The sequence below is a fragment of the Mandrillus leucophaeus genome, unplaced genomic scaffold, assembly GCF_000951045.1.
Source record: "Mandrillus leucophaeus isolate KB7577 unplaced genomic scaffold, Mleu.le_1.0 Scaffold379, whole genome shotgun sequence".
Classification (NCBI taxonomy): domain Eukaryota; kingdom Metazoa; phylum Chordata; class Mammalia; order Primates; family Cercopithecidae; genus Mandrillus; species Mandrillus leucophaeus.
In genome coordinates this window covers 1,219,898-1,238,046 of record NW_012104020.1, presented here as the reverse complement: position 1 = coordinate 1,238,046, position 18,149 = coordinate 1,219,898, and the positions used below count along the sequence as shown (strand labels likewise).

General features: G+C 40.2%; 1 protein-coding gene across 1 annotated transcript in view; it reads right to left on the bottom strand.

Annotated features, from left to right (window-relative positions):
* Positions 1-18,149, bottom strand: part of EFCAB5 (EF-hand calcium binding domain 5) — a 170,793-nt gene that overhangs the window by 121,183 nt on the left and 31,461 nt on the right. The window contains exon 4 of the mRNA XM_011990371.1: positions 15,742-16,318. Coding sequence (XP_011845761.1) covers positions 15,742-16,318 — 577 coding nt within the window. The remainder of the gene's footprint in view (positions 1-15,741; positions 16,319-18,149) is intronic.

The window sequence follows — 18,149 nt, the reverse complement described above, 5'->3', positions numbered from 1 at the left end:
TGTCATTTCTGACAGCATGAATGGAATTGGAGAACATTATGCTAAGTGAAAAAAGACAGGCACAGAAAGACAAATACCACAATTTCTCAGTTATTTGTGCAATATAAAACAAACAAGCGCATAGAAGCAGAGAGTAGAATGGTGGTTACAGAGGCTAGGAATAGGGGAAATGGAGAGATGATTGTCAAAGGGTATAAAATCTCATTTACACAAGATGAATAAGTTTTATTGTACATTTCAAAATTGCTGAGAGTAAATTTCAAATGTTCTCACCACAAAAAAAGGATATGTATTTGAGGTGATAGATATGCTAATTTGTTTGATTTCATTGTTTCACATTGTATTCACAAATTATAACATCACTTTGACCTTGTAAATGTATATAATTATAAGATATTGATTTACAACTTAAAAAACAGGAAGTAAAAACAGCTCTAGAAGCTGCTATATATACTGAAAAGACAAGGTTGGATGCAGTAAGGCCTTAGGGTAGTGAACTTCTCTCTTCCCTGGACACAGAAATCATCTGAAGGGATTGATTTCAGGTGTTGGGAACAGGTCCCCAAATCTGGCCATAAACTGGCCCCAAAACTGGCCATAAGCAAAATCTCTGCAGCACTGTGACATGTTCATGATGGCCATGACACCCACGCTGAAGGTTGTGGGTTTACCAGAATGAGGGCAAGGAAACCTGGCCCACCCAGTGCAGAAAACCACTTAAGGCATTCCTAAGCCACAAACAATAGCATGAGTGATCTGTGCCTTAAGGACATGTTCCTGCTGCAGATAACTAGCCAGAGCCCATCCCTTTGTTTCCCATTTTAGTTAATCTATAATCTATAGAAATAATGTTTATCACTGACTTGCTGTCAATAAATATGTGGGTAAAACTCTGTTCCAGGCTCTCAGCTCTGAAGACTGTCAGCCCCCTGATTTCCCACTCCACACTCTATATTTCTGTGTGTGTGTCTTTAATTCCTCTAGCGCCGCTGGGTTAGGGTCTCCATGACCGAGCTGGTCTTGGTAAATGGCGCGCATACATGGGGCTGGAACCCGGGTTGAAGGGTTGCTGGAGCGACAGTTGAAGAATGTGGAACTAAGTTGGAGGACACCTGAGTACTCTTAAGCAATCCCCATGGTGAGTAAGAAGGGGAGCTCGGAAGCATCAGGGTAACAATGGGACAAGTGTGGGCCCTGGTTCATTCCACCTTGGAACCTTTTCACACTGATGATGAGGAGGAAGGAAAGTATAAAGAAGTAACAGGGCCGGGGGCAGTGGCTCACTCCTGTAATCCCAGCACTTTGGGAGGCCGAGGCGGGCGGATCACGAGGTCAGGAGATCGAGACCATCCTGGCTAACACAGTGAAAAATTAGCCAGGCATGGTGGCGGGCGCCTGTAGCCCCAGCCACTTGGAACACTGAGGCAGGAGAATGGCATGAACCTGGGAGGCGGAGCTTGCAGTGAGCCAAGATCGCACCACTGCACTCCAGCCTGGGAGACAGAGACTCCATCTCAAAAAAAAAAAAAAAAAAAGAGTTAACAGAAGAGATGACAGAGCAGTTTTGTTGGCCAGCTAAAGCTAAAGCAGCAAAGGAGGGAGAGGTTTGTTCCTATCCTTCCGCATCCCCTCATTATTGTGAAGAAAAAGGGTGGCCTGACCCTCCAGATGTTTCTTTTCTGGAGGACACTGGGCAAAAAGTAGTTGCCCCACTGACTGTTCAAGCAGTGGCTTGAGCGACCACTCTCAGTTCTATTCAGGCAGGAATTCAGCAAGCTAGAAGAGAGGGTGATTTAGAGGCCTGGCAGTTCCCTGTTAGGATACACCCCCAAGATCATCAGGGAGATATAGCTACATTTGAGCCTTTTCCTTTTTAATAACTCAAAGAATTTAAACTAGCTATTAATCAATATGGACCAGGTTCTCCTTTTGTAATGGGACTGTTAAAGAAGGTTGCTGTCTCCAGTCAGATGTTGCCAGTGGGGACAATAGGATTACTTCTAGGCAGGTGTAGATTAAAATTTAAAAGGAGTGCAAGTACATACAGGAGTCATTGATTCAGATTACCATGGGGAAATTCAAATTGTTATATCTACTTCTGTTCCCTGGAAAGCAGAGCCAGGAGAGCGTATAGCACAGCTCCTGATTGTGCCATATGTGGAAATGGGGAAAAATGAAATTAAATGAACAAGAGGATTTGGAAGCACAAATAAACAAGGCAAAGCAGCTTACTGGGTGAATCAAATTACTGATAAATGTCCTATAACTATCCAGGGAAAGAAATTTAAAGGTTTGGTAGATACGGGAGTGGACATTTCAATCATTTCTCTACAGCACTGGCTGTCCACATGGTCAATTCAACCCGCTCAATTTAACATAGTTGGAGTTGGTAAAGCCCCTGAAATATATCAAAGTAGTTATATTTTGCCCTGTGAAGGGCCCAATGGACAACCTGGGACTGTTCAATCAATTATAACTTCTGTACCTATAAATTTATGGGGAAGAGATTTATTACAACAATGGGGAGCACAAGTTCTAATTCCAGAGCAATTATATAGCCCACAAAGTCAACATACAGTGTATGAAATGGGGTATGTCCCTGGTGTAGAACTAGGAAAAAAATTGCAAGGTTTCAAGGAACTGCTTCAAGCGGAAAGACAAAGTTCCCACCAAGGTTTAGGGTATCATTTTTTATGGTGGCCATTGTTAAGCCTCTAGAACCTATACCTTTAAAATGATTAACAGATAAGCCAATTTGGATAGAACAATGGCCACTAAGTAAAGAGAAACTGGAGGCTTTGGAGGACTTAGTTACTGAACAATTAGAAAAAGGACACATAGCTCCAACATTTTCCCCTTGGAATTCTCCAGTTTTCATAATTAAGAAAAAATCAGGTAAATAGAGAATGTTGATTGACTTAAGAGCCATTAATTCAGTTATACAACCTATGGGGACATTGCAGCCAGGACTGCCTTCTTCTGCTATGATTCCAAAACATAGGCCTTTAATAGTCATAGATTTAAAAGACTGTTTCTTTACTATCCCCTTAGCTGAGCCAGACTGTGAACAGTTTGCATTTACAATTCCTGTGGTAAACAACCTGCAGCCTGCTAAGCGTTTTCATTGGAAAGTGTTACCATGAGGCATGTTGAACAGTCCAACAATTTGCCAAACGTATGTAGGGCAAGCAATTGAACCTACTCATAAAAAATTTTCACAGTGCTACATTATTCATTATATGGATGATATATTTTGTGCTGCCTCTACTCAAGAAATATTACTCCAATGTTATGATCACTTGGAAAACTTGATTTCTTGTGCCAGTTTAATTATAGCTCCTGACAAAATTCAGACTTACTCCTACTTGGGGACCTTAGTAAATGACACTACAATAGTGTCACAGAAAGTAACCACATGTAGGGATCAATTGAAAACATTAAATGACTTTCAAAAATTACTAGGGGACATTAATTGGATACGACCTGCTCTAGGCATTCCTACTTATGCTATAAGTAATCTATTTTCTATCCTTAGAGGAGATCCTAGTCTCACTAGCCCTCGGCAATTAACAAAGAAGGCTAAGGCAGAGTTACAGCTGATTGAAAAGCAAGTCCATAAGGCGCAAATAAATGGAATAGATTCAGAGAAGACTCTAGATTTGCTAATTTTTTCAACTCAGCATTCGCCTGCTGGTGTTATTGTTCAAGAGCAAGATCTTATAGAGTGGCTTTTTCTTCCACATACTGATTCACAGACTCTAACTCCTTATTTGGATCAAATTGCCACTATTATAGGAAATGGGAGAACTCAGATTGTTAAATTACACGGATATGATCCTGGGAAAGTTATTGTCCCTCTCATGAAGGCACAAATACAGCAAATACAGTAAGCTTTTATAAATAGTGTCTTACTTGTCAAATCCATTTAGCTGAATTTGTGAGTATTCTCGATAACCATTTTCCTAACACAAATTGTTTCAATTTTTGAAATTAACTAATTGGATTCTCCCTAAAATAACTAAATTTAAACCAATTGAAGATGCTGAGAATGTTTTTACAGATGGGTCTAGTAATGGTAAAGCTTCTTATTCTGGGTCGAAAGGTAAAGTTTTCCAGATTCCCTATACTTCAGCTCAAAAAGTGAAGCTTGTAGCTGTAATTGAGGTATTGACTGCTTTTAATATGCCTATTAATGTGATTTCTGATTCTTCATACATGGTTCATTCCACACAATAATTGAAAATGCTCAGTTACAATTTCATACAGATGAACAACTGATGACTTTATCTACCCAATTGCAAGCAGCAGTTAGGAGTAGAATGCACCCTTTTTACATCACTCACATTAGGGCTCATACACCTCTTCCAGGACCTTTAACTGCAGGGAATCAAATGGCTGATCAACTAGTTGTTACTGCAATATCTAATGCTAGACACTTCAACAATTTAACCCATGTTAATGCCTTTGGTATCAAACACAGATACTGCATTACCTGGAAAGAAGCTAAAGTTATTATCCAGCAATGCCCAACTTGCCAAATGGTGCATTCCTCATCTTTTACAGGAGGAGTTAATCCTCGAGGATTGGAACCTAATTCTCTTGGTAAATGGATGTCACACATGTTCCCTCGTTTGGGAGACTAGCTTATGTACATGTATGTGTGGACACCTTTTCTAACTCCTCTGGGCTACATGCCAATCAGGAGAGTCTTCTGCCTATGTTAAACATCACCTTTTGCAGTGTTTTGCGGTACGGGCATTCCAGCTTCTATTAAAACACACAATGCCCCAGTATATACTAGTCAAGCTCTAGCTACATTTTTCTCTATATGGAATATTAAACACATTACTGGTATCCCATATAATTCTCAAGGACAAGCCATAGTGGAAAGAATGAATCTCTCCCTGAAACAGCAATTGCAAAGCAGAGGGGGAAAAATAGGGACTATGGGACACCACAGATGCAATTGAATCTAGCATTATTGACTTTAAATTTTTTAGCCTGCCTAAAGGCCAGATGATATCAGCAACTGAACAGCATTTACAGAAACCAGCTGCAAAGACAGAAGCAGAACAACTGGTTTGGTGGAGGGATCCGATAACAAAAAGTTGGGAAATAGGTAAAATAATAACTTGGGGTAGAGGTTATGCTTGTGTTTCTCCAGGACTGAATCAATAGCCAATTTGGGTGCCATCGAGACATCTAAAGCCTTACTATGAGCCAGATGCCCAGAAAGAGGTTTTGGGAAGATCCCAAAGACTCACCAGTTGCAGACATGTCAAGACTGACACTGAGGAGGACCCTAACTGTCAAAAGCAACACCCATCGAACACAACCACCTACCTGGGGACAGATCAAGAAGCTGTCACAGATGGCAGAAGAAAACCTGAGGAAAGCAGGATAACCAGTCACGATGAGTAATTTAATGATAGCTATGATAGTGGTGATCACCATTGCCATGAGTATTCCTTCAACAAGGGCTGATGCAGAGAACAACTATACTTATTGGGCATATTTATCAATCTTGGCTGGCAATAATGCCTAGACGTAATCACTCTATGGCACAGTTACACATGCTTTCTGGTCTCAGTATTTACCATAATGAATCTGCTCCTATAATTGAGGCATGCCACCCTCAAAAACCTATTTGTAAACAGAATTGGACCTGGCCAGAGATAATGAATGTACTTGTTTGGGAAGATTGCATTGCAGAACAGGCAGAGGTACTGCGCAACGATTTGTATGGAATCATTATTGATTGGTCCCATAAGGGGATGTTTAGCTTGAATTGCATCTCTCAGTTTGCGTGCCATGGCCACACTATGTTCAGCTGGTCTAAACAAAATGGTCAGACGGTAGAAATGGTAAGAAGTATGGCAAGAGTTCCTATTATCTGGAAACATGGCCGTATAGTGGCACCTCAACCTCAAATGATATGGCCCATTGTAGGAGCTAAACATAAGGACTTGTGGAAACTATTAATGGCTCTTAATAAGATAAAAATTTGGGAAAGAATAAAAAACATCTAGAAGGACATTCTACAAACTTGTCTTTGGATATTGCAAAATTAAAAGAACAAATATTTAAAGTATCCCAGGCACACCTGATCTTAATGCCAGGAACTGGAGTGCGTGAAGGAGCTACAGATGGATTAGCAGCTATTAACCCATTAAAATGGATAAAAACACTTGGAAGCTCTGTGATTTCAATGATGATTGTGCTTTTAATCTGTGTTGTTTGTCTTTGTATAGTCTGCAGATGCAGATCCCGACTCCTACAAGAAGTAAGTAGCTCACTGTGATAAAGCTGCCTTTGCTTTTATCGTCTTACAAAAACAAGAATGGGGAATATGTTGGGAACAGGACCCCCAAACTGGCCATAAACAAAATCTCTGCAGCACTGTGACATGTTCGTGATGGCCATGACGCCCACGTTGAAGGTTGTGGGTTTACCAGAATGAGGGCAAGGAATACCTGGCCCACCCACGGCGGAAAACCACCTAAGGCATTCCTAAGCCACAAACAATAGCATAAGTGATCGGTGCCTTAAGGACATGTTCCTGCTGCAGATAACTAGCCAGAGCCCATCCCTTTGTTTCCCACTTTAGTTAACCTATAATCTATAGAAACAATGCTTATCATTGGCTTGCTGTCAATAAATATGTGGGTAAAACTCTGTTCAAGGCTCTCAGCTCTGAAGACTGTCAGCCCCCTGATTTCCCACTCCACACTCTATATTTCTGTGTGTGTGTCTTTAATTCCTCTGGTGCCACTGGGTTAGAGTCTCCACGACCGAGCTGGTCTCGGCATTCATGTCTAGGGTGGAAGCCTAGAAGATGCATTTATAACAAGCATCTCAGGTCATTCTGATGCCTTGGATCAAACTTCTGAGAAATCTGTCTAGGAGTATATCTCGGCTAATTGCCTTTATCTAGCCAAAGCCACATGCTTTGCCAGCCACTGCTGAAGTCCTGAGCATAAGAGTTACCCTTGCAGCCAGAACTGCATCACCCAGGTTGAGAATGGGGGAAAACTGTGCTTTTAATTGTACCTATGTGCATCACTCCTATTAGCACTCCAAAAACCCCAAACTGGTTTTGATTGAAATCAAATAGAATGGCTCAGAATAATAAAAATAGTTGCTGGTTTCAAGTACAATTTTTTCCCAACAATGTTGGAGGCAAGTCTTCATCTTTCAGAGAAGAAAGACTAAGACAATCTGACATATTTTAAAATGCAAAAAGATTTTCAGTGGGAACTGGTAAATTGGATACATCTGATAACCCAAAGAAACTACTAAAATCTAAGTCATTACCTTATGCCTACATAAAGCCTTCAAAATTCTCTAGAAAAACAAGTATTCAAAAATGAAATTTGAAGTTTGAAAATAAAAGCAGACAGGCAGTTTAATAGTACAGAAGGAGCTGGTTGTGAACTGCTGGAAGATTAGTATTTTGTTTTTATTTATTTATTTATTGTTTTGAGGCAGAGTTTCGCTCTTGTTGCCCAGGCTGGAGTGCAGTGGCACAATCTTGACTCGCTGCAACCTCTGCCTTCTGGTTTCAAGCAATTCTCCTGCCTCAGCCTCCCAAGTAGCTGGGATTATAGGTGCCCACCACCACACCTGGCTAATTTTTTATATTTTTAGTAGAGACAGAGTTTCACTATGTTGGCCAGGCTGGTCTCGAACTCCTGACCTCGTGATCTGCCCACCTCGGCCTCCCAAAGTGCTGGGATTACAGGTGTGAGCCACCGCACCTGGGCTTAACAAGTATTTTAAAGGAGTGCTAAGTTTCTCTGATGCAATTACTAACCAACCAAATCTCTACCGCTCAGCTCTCAGAACTCCCAGTCCCTTCTTCTGCTTGTCTCCCCTTCTGCTATTTATCTGTTTCATCCTCTGCTCCTTTTTTCTTTCCCCCTCATCTCTAGCTAGGATTCGTCTCAATTTCTGTCTTCATTCCTCTGTGGCTCTGTCTTCTATATCTGTGTTTTTCACCCAGCTCTTTGAAATTATTCATTCATGCACTCACTCACTAAGCCACTCACTCATTCATTACATAAATATTTATTGGGCACCTACTATGGATTCTGCCATTATAAAGCTTAGGGTCCAATGGCAGAACAGATAAGTAAACGATATTTTAGGGTAAGTACTGAGTGTCTCCAGATTCTCATGTGACACAAAAATGAATTCACAAAATTGGTTTTCTGTCATTTTCCCATGTGCTTGAAATATTTTACTCCCTCTCTTTGCCTGACTAGATCCTCCACATGCTTTAGGTCTCACCTCAGACATCATTTCCTCCCATTTATTGATGTCCATAACTAGACATAAAATATAGTTTTGTGCTTCTGGGCCCCTGTACATGAGACTCAAAATATAATCCAAATGGATTTTAAATTGATTGTGTCACCCATTCAGGGAATTAATAAAATTTGTCTTCTGTAGCCTGCATTATCTCACGAAGATGTTTACATTAATCCAGAGAATTCTAAAGGATCCAAAACTCTTAATTTGGGCAGTACAGGGCAGACATAACCTATAAGCAGATTCATTCTAAGTATAAGCAGACTGGAAGGGAAGAAAAACTGCATTACGTAAACAAAAATAGTCATAAATTCTTCCCATTCCTGTATGCAAGTCTCTATGAATGCAACATAATTTTGCAGCTCCTCCCATGAAGAAGTGGAGTCTCTTCCTGTACTCCTTGTGTCTGCCTCTGGCCATGTGACATGCTTTGGCCAATGGGCCATTAGAAAACAGAATGTAAGCAGAAAGTTGAAAAGTACTTGAACACTGGGGCTTGCCCTCTTTTATTGAACTTGGGAGTCCTTCCACTACAATACCATCAAAGAAATGAGCAAGGGCTCGCCTGCTGGATGATGATCCAGTTACTTCCATTGCTTTTGCAAAGAGTCTGCCAGCCACTACAAAAGTAATTGAGGTCATCACTTTTGGTTGTTATTCTGAAAGTAAAGGGATATCATTGAAAGATTTCATCTTACTGCATTGCATGAGTGAGTCCAATTGATACCATGTGGAACAGAGATGAGCCATGAGCCCAGCTCAAAGTTACCAATTTACAAAATCATGAGCAAATAAATGCTATTGCTTTAAGCCATGAAGTTTTGGAGTATTTTGTTATGCAGCAAAAGTTAACTAATAAAACAGTTTTCCCACATGAATGAGTGTTTCGAGATCTTTTAAAGAAAAGCATAATATCAACCTGATTAAAGAGTAGAAGCAAAAATGCTTCCCCACCTAGTTATGACAATCCAAATTCTAACCATCAATTCAAGCTGTATAAGGAAAATCTTCTATTTACAGAAATATTTGCCTAGATTATATCAAAAGTGAAAGTTGTATTACATCAAAATTGGTTCTAATCAGCTTAAGTGGATAACTGAACATGAACTTTGAGTGACCTCAGTATACCAGATCATTGCTACACCTAACTGAAGACTCTTTCTTGACCACTAAAAACTGGGACTTGTTTTAATCAATCATGTACAGACCTATGGACTCACTCTGTCCTATACAATGTGATAAGTTTTTAGTTCTTATAAGTATAGCTATTATAAAACAATTAAAAGCCCCTGAATTTTCCCCTTCCACAAACCATTCAGTGAAGTATTCACTGGTACATATTCCTTTGCCTGGCAAGTTAATAAACTCAGTGTTTGTTTGTTTTAAGGTGTTTTTAAGCTCTGGTGGTCTTAGTTTCACAAAGCTAAACTGAATTTCTTTCTTTCTTTTTTTTTTTTTTTTTTTTTTTGAGACGGAGTCTCGCTCTGTCGCCTAGGCTGGAGTGCAGTGGCGCTCGGCTCACTGCAACCTCCACCTCCCAGGCTCAAGCGATTCTTCTGCCTCGGCCTAATTGTTAAATACTTTTTTAACAATTTTTAAATTGTCCTCCCAACATGCTGGAATTACAGGTGTGAGTCACTGCACCTGGCAAGGATATATTCTAAGGATAAAAAAGCTGCAAATAACTGTAAGGCCTTGTTTAATATTTTTATTAGTAGTAAGCTTGTTGGTATTATTATTTTGAAGCTTTTTTTTTTTTTTTTTTAGACAGAGTTTCACTCTGTCACCCAGGCTAGAGTGCAGTGGTACAATCTCTGCTCACTGCAACCTCTGCCTTCCGGGTTCAAGCAATTCTCCTGCCTCAGCCTCCTGAGTAGCTGGGATTACAGGCACACGTCACCACACCCAGTTAATTTTTGTATTTTTAGTAAGATGGGGTTTCACCATGTTGGCCAGGGTGGTCTCGAACTCCTGACCTCAGGTGGTCCACCCATCTCGGCCTCCCAAAGTGCTGAGATTACAGGCTTGAGCCATCACGCTGGGCTATTTTGAAGTTTTTATGTAAACTGCAGGATAAAACAAATCAGTAATTATGTCAATATCATTAGGAACCAAGATTTTTTGTGTAAGATAGAAGGAAATACAGGCTGGGCATAATGGCTCACACTTGTAATCCCAGCACTTTGGGAGGCAGAGGTGGGTGGATCACGAGGTCAGGAGTTCAAGACCAGCCTGGCCAAGATGGTGAAACACTGTCTCTATGAAAAAGACAAAAATTAGCCGGGTTTAGTGGTGGGCACCTGTAATCCCTGCTACTCAGGAGGCTGAGGCAGAGAATTGCTTGAACCCAGGAGGCAGAAGTTGCAGTGAGCCAAGATCACGCCACTGCACTCCAGCCTGGATGACAGGTGACAGAGCAAGACTCTGTCTCAAAAAAAAAAGGAAAAAGGAAATGCAAATATCAAAGAAATTAGATAAAGACCCTGAAACATTGTATTTAATATGCAACTGTCAATATTAACTCATTTTTTAAATTATATATTTCTTTTCTCAGCACAGCGAATTTTAATGTTTCCCTTTTCCAGGAGGAGAGGTTGCCCTACCCACTTTTGAAGACACCCCAAAGATTGTCTGGCAGTTTGGTGCAGAAAGGATTTGGCCCAATCTTGTGCTGGCTAGGACACAGAAAGGGCTCGAAGTCCACCAGGCTGGAGTGGGGCAGAATGTTCACAGGGAAGTGGTCTGGGAGAGACTTGTAGGAGTGTGGGCTTGGGTTCCTGTGACAGAGGTAGTTAGTTGGTCCTGGTGGACCAAGGCTGGGGTGGCCAAGGGGAGCCTGAGCCCTCTGGCTGGGAGGACGCTCCTGCAGTGGCCCCTGTCTAGGGGAGCTAGTTCACCAGCTCACTGCTTTCAAACCACAGCTGGATCTCTTTCTGACCCCTTACCCTGAATAGCTGGTGTGAATGATATTCCTGCTGATGTGGACGTCGATGAAGTCTCCGCATATGGTCACAGAGTCAGCCTCAGCCCTGTCAGTGTATCCTATCATGGCCCTCGAGGCATGGATCACATTGTACCCTTCCCAGACCATGGCCATCAACAGGCCTGAAGCTCACATAGCTAAGGAGGGCTGGGTAGAAGGGCTTCCTTCACAGGTCTCAGTAGTGGTCAGCAAGGACGCTTTCCAGTGGGCCGCAGGATCTTCATCCCTACCAGCTTGAATCCCTGCCTCCAAAGCACTGGATCACATCCCTAACAGACTGCCACAAGACCCCATCTGGCTTCAGTGAGACCAGGGTCCACTCCTGGATCAAGAAGTGGGCAAGGGATATGAACAGACATTTCTCAAAAGAAGACATGCGTACAGCCAACAGACACATGAAAAAATGCTCATCATCACTGGCCATCAGAGAAATGTAAATCAAAACCACAATGAGATACCATCTCACACCAGTTAGAATGGCAATCATTAAAAAGTCAGGAAACAACAGGTGCTGGAGAGCATGTGGAGAAATAGGAACACTTTTACACTGTTGGTGGGATTGTAAACTGGTTCAACCACTACCGAAAACAGTATGGCAATTCCTCAAGGATCTAGAAGTAGAAGTACCATATGACCCAGCCATCCCATTACTGGGTATATACCCAAAAGATTATAAATCATGCTGCTATAATGACACATGCACACGTATGTTCACTGCGGCACTATTCACAATAGTAAAGACTTGGAATCAACCCAAATGTCCATCAGTCATAGACTGGATTAAGAAAATGTGGCACATATACACCATGGAATACTATGCAGCCATAAAAAAGGATGAGTTTGTGTCCTTTGTAGGGACATGGATGCAGCTGGAAACCATCATTCTCAGCAAACTATCGCAAGAACAGAAAACCAAACACCACATGTTCTCACTCATAGGTGGGAACTGAACAATGAGATCACTTGGACTCAGGAAGGGGAACATCACACACCGGGGCCTATTATGGGGAGGGGGGCGGGGGGAGGGATGGCATTGGGAGTTATACCTGATGTAAATGACAAGTTGATGGGTGCTGATGAGTTGATGGGTGCAGCACACCAACAGGGCACAAGTATACATATGTAACAAACCTGCACATTATGCACATGTACCCTAGAACTTAAAGTATAATAATAATAATAATAAATAAATAAATAAATAAATAAATAAGGGTCCTCCTGAGCCGGGCACCAAGAGCAGGCACGGGCAAGAGCCCGCGGGGTCGTACAGCAGGCCCGGCAGCGGTGGCATGCCCGAAGAGGCTGCAGGTGACGTCTGACCACAAGCCATTGATTCTAAAAATTATATGTTTTAGTCCTGAAGGGCCTAGAAACAATGACTATACAATATTTATGAGCATTCCTAGCTCACAAGTGAGTGATCCCCATTAAAAGGAGCCAAGAATCCATTTAAAAAATGCATGAAGTTTTCAAAGACTAAAGGGGTAATGTCAGAACACAGAAGCCAAAGTTGGTGCAATTTGAGCATCTAACAGAAAAAAATGACTATAACTGATTAAAATATATTGAATATATATTAAAATCCATGCGTCCCTGATGATACTGAAAAAGGAACCCTTTCCCAAAAGCAGAAAACATTTTTATTTTTTTATTTTTTATTTTTTTTATTTTTTGAGACGGAGTCTCGCTGTGTCGCCCAGGCTGGAGTGCAGTGACACGATCTCAGCTCACTGCAAGCTCCGCCTCCTGGGTTTACGCCATTCTCCTGCCTCAGCCTCCCCAGTAGCTGGGACTACAGGCGCCCGCCACCTCGCCTAGCTAGTTTTTTGTACTTTTTAGTAGAGATGGGGTTTCACCGTGTTAGCCAGGATGGTCTCGATCTCCTGACCTCGTGATCCGCCCGTCTCGGCCTCCCAAAGTGCTGGGATTACAGGCTTGAGCCACCGCGCCCGGCCAGGAGAAAACATTTTTCATTTGCTGCCACTGGAGTTCACTATTGATAGGTAGGTAAATATATATCATATTCTGAAAATCTGTAATTAAAAGGAAAGAAATATTTATTCTGTCTTACTAGTAGGAGGCATATTTCAGTGTACCCAAATACATAGCAACCAAGCAGGATTTATTTCAGGAATTCTAAGACAATTGAATAGTAGGAAATCTATTAATAAAATTCACCATTAAGGAATCTAAGGTGAAAATTATACTATCACTTTCATAGGTGTTGATAAAGCATTTGATAAAATCTAGTCTTAATTTTTAAAAATCACTCTGAAAGGTAGAAATTAGGTACATTTTCTCATTGAGATAAAATGTTTTTCATACCCAAATGGAATAGAACTAGTAATACAAAAACTGCCCATAATGAAGCAGTAACAAAAGCAGCATTTCTACTGAAGTTGTAAAAAGACAAGGATGCCCACATCACCACTATTATTTAATATTGTATTGGAGGTAGTAGGAAGATGTTAGTATAAAAATTGAAAAGGAAGAAGGAAAACTACTATTATTTGAAGACAATGGTTACCTCCCTAGAAAACCCAAGAAATCAACTGAAATGTTACTGTAAGAGAACTCAGTAAGGTAGCTGGGCACACAAATATACAGAAATTAGTACTTCAGACTACATTCCAGAAAGAAAATGTAGTAAGGGAAGAAAGTCCTGCTTAAAACAGCAACAAAGAATGATAAAAATAACTAGTGCTGAATCTAATGAGTGAGACACAAAACTTATATAATTTTTTTTTTTTTTTTTAGACGGAGTCTCACTCTGTTGCCCGGCTGGAGTGCAGTGGTGCATCTTAGCTCACTGCAGCCTCTGCCTCCCAGGTTCAAGTGATTCTCCCACCTTAGTGTCCCGAGTAGTGGGGATTACAGGCATGCACCACCACGCTGGGCTAATTTTTGCATTTTTAGTAGAGACACGGTTTTGCCACGTTGGCCAGACTGGTCTTGAACTCCTGACCTCAGGTGATCCACCCACCTTGACCTCCCAAAGTGCTGGGATTACAGGCATGAGCCACCATGCCCAGCTGTGAAAAAACTTTAGGACAACACTAATTCATACAAAATAAGATGAGCAAATGGAAAGACACCCAGAAACACTCACCATTATTAAAGATGTTAGTTTTCTGGTGTGTGTGTGTGTGTGTGTGTGTGTGTGTGTGTGTGTGTGTGTGTTTGAGACTGGGTCTCGCTTTGGCACCCAAGCTGGAGTGCAGTGGTGTAATCTTGGCTAATTGCAGTCTTGAAGATATTGGTTTTCTAAGAATATTAATAGATGTAATCAGATTTCAATAAAAATTCCTATAAGTTTTGTTTTTTGGTTTTCTCTCCCCCCTTTTTTCCTTCAAGTAGACAAGTTACTCCCATAATTCATACAAAAAAAGTAAACAAACAAAAATAGTCAGGAAACATCAGAAAAGAAGAAGGGCAAATAGTGGGGACCAGCACTGTCAGATCTATGGAATATATTTAAAAGTCTCAATTATTAAAGCAGTGTGGTATGAATGCATGAAAGGGAGACTGACCAATGGAATATGATGGAAAAATCCAGAAATACACTCTAAAACATACATGAATTTATTAATAAAGGCTCAATCCCAAACAGTGGGGCAAAGATAGACTATTCAACTCTGATTGGGACCACTAAGTAGACATTTGAAAAAGGATAAAGTTGAATCCCTGTATGTTACGCTAGGTTAAATTCCAAATGAGTCAATATTTAAAATGAAAATTAAAATCGTAATTCTGGAAGAGAACATGGAAGAATTCTTTTAATATTTTGAAATGTAACAGTGCCTCAAAATCCTGACGCCATAAAAGTTAAATTTGACTATATAGAAATAAAAAATCTTCTACATGACAAAAGATAAATGGCAGGTAAAAATGGGTATTTGTAACACATATCACATGCTTTTGTGTAAAAGAAAGAAAATTAATAATCCATGTTTGCATTTCCTTATGTATGTATAAAGAAATTCTGTAAGGATCTATAGAAAATTAAGAATAGAAGTTATTTATGGTGGAGGTGGAATACTGGGTAGATGGAAGATAAGAATGGGAGGAAAACTTTTCACTGTATAACTTTTTTTACATATTGGCCTTTAAACCAGGTGAATATATTGCCTATATGGAAAGCTAAATTTCTTTTTAAGTTCCAGCTTTCATATAGCTTACTTTCCAGTGCAGGGAGATAAATAAAAATACAAATCAATATACACTTGGAGTCATAGTGAGATAATTAAATCTATGAATACAAGGAACTTATTTGTTAGTCTTCACAGTGACTCAAAAAGGGTGAAGCACATACTAGTAGCTCAGTAAATACTTTCTGAATAACTGTAGAATCACTTGTTTTAAGTCCTGTCTCTATGATTATGTTATTTTTCTACTAGTTTTTCAATGTAAGGAGACAGATCATGAACTGAAACTGTAACAGATTGTACCTGTTGCAGATAGTGTCAGGAACATATATCTTCAGGTCTTCTGTGACTTCTTTCATCACCCTCTGGTAACCAGATATTCCTGGGTCTTTGATATAATTACGGTTGTTTCTCATTAAATATTCCCCCAAATAATTAATTGGGTCAAACTTGCTTGGAGTATCAACTTCTGTCAAAACCTTCTTCTTTTCTACTTGAGTTAACATGTTTTCTACTCCAGGAACCAAGGTAGGTAAAAGTTTGTCAAGCAAATATGCACGATTATTCAGTGTCATGCTTTCAGTATTAAACCACTCTTTGGCCAAATTATCCCTAGGGAGTTTTTTTTCAGCCTTTTTTTCTAGTTCCTTCTTCACATTTTCCTTGTCTATTATTTTCTGCTGCATTGCTTGGGCTCTTGCCTCCATTCTTTCAAAAAGATTTTTCTTCCATGGTTGCTCTAGCTTTGATTTCAGTTCAGTTTCATCTAAAGCAAAAATCACTTTTGCAGATTTTCTAATTGCAATATTACCTGAGGCTTCAGTTTTAGAGTCCTTTATTGAACCAGGTGAAATTTTTCGCTGCCCCTCCAGGTTTAATTCTGAGGGGAAAAAAAGTGAAATGTAAGAAATGTTAGAAGCAAATTTTAATCTACATGACTTTAGAACAATATTTGAAAAAATTTTTATATCCATTTACACAGTGGATTGGAACAAGGTCAGCTGAAAGTAACAGAAAATTGGACAAAGTGACTTTAACCATAAAGACATTTATTGTTGACTTAATCAGAAGCCATTCAGCAGTTCAGTGATTTCATTAAGTACCTAGGCTGTTTCTGTTTATTTTCGTTCATTTTTTTGCTTGTACCTTATGATCACATGATGACTATCAGAGCTCCAGTCATCACTTCCTCACAGCAAAAAAGGATTGAGGACAAAGGGATTTTCTCCTCTTGAGGCTCTGTTTTATTATCCAATAGGAGAAGATCCCAGACTCCCCACTGTAAGACTTCCCTTTACATTTCATCGGCCCTAACTAGGATACATGCCCACGCCCAGACCAATCGCTGGTAAAGGGAAACGGTATTACTATGAATAGTATAGACAAATTATAATCTATTTATTGGTGTCAGAGTTTGGATCAAGTTCTCTGATAACAAGTTATTTTCATCTGCTACAACACTGAGGTTCAGTTGGCAGGCAAAAAGGTAGGGAAGGCTGGGCACAGTGGCTCACATTTGTAATCCCAACATTTTGGGAGGCCGAGGCAGGAGGAATGCTTGAGCCCAGGAGTTCAAGACCAGCCTAGGCAACATTAGGAAGATGCTGTTTCTACAAACAATAAAAAAGTTAACCAGGCATGGTGGCTTACACCTGTGGTCTCAGCTACTCAGGAGACTGAGGTGGGAGGATCACTTGAGCCCTGGAGGTCGAGGCTGCAGTGGAGCCATGATCATGCCCCTGCACTCCAGTGAGACTTTGTCTCAAAAAAAAAAGGTGAGGAAATGTGTGGTGAGCAAGCAAAGAGTCGACCACACATGTATATTTAAACATATTTCTCTTCATTTTATTCCCAGCTTCTTTTATGTTTTCATTTTTTAAATGCAGGATGCCGACATTAGACCAAGATGGTAGACTGAGAACAGGCATCTACATCCCCTCCCTACCAAAATCTCTAGCAACGACAGGAAAAGTTGTGTGTATGTTTTTAAAATTTAAAAAATGCATAAAAATACTACAATCATGAAGGGGGCCTTCAATTGTCAGGAATTTTGAAGATCTCTGAAAAATGTAAAGCAGGGGAATTCAACTGATTGAAGAAACTATAGCACTAAAAAGATACGGTAGAGACCACTGTAAAATTTGGGAGCAGATTTGAGGTACCCCAAGTTCAGAGGATGTAGATACAGGTCATAAGGGAAAGACTGACCTTTTTGTATATCTTCATTCCCATTTGAGCTAATCAGTGTCTTCCCCTGCACTGAGTTAAGGTATATAGATATTTAGGCTAGAGAAACAGGATTTTCATACACAGAGAAAATGAATTATTGACAGCTTCACTGTCTGCACATCTTGTCCTTCCCCCACTGGCATCAGACTATAGAAAACAATAACTCTATAGGAAAGCAAATAGAGAATCTCAAATTCAAATGTAAGCACACATTCATAGAATGTTTAAGAAAAATCATCCCCATGACTAAATTCAACAAACAGAATAACTAATACCACCCAAGGAAATACCATTAAATAGAACAAATGTAAGGAGTCAAAGAATTAATATCCTCAGAGCAGAGAAGTTAGAAGAAATTAAAAGTTAAACACTTAAGAGAATGTAGACCATCTAGCGCTCACATCTTGGTTTCGAATATCACTCTCCAATTAAAAAAAATCAGAACTCCTTGGAGATACAGCTGATTATAGGATTGGGCTCAT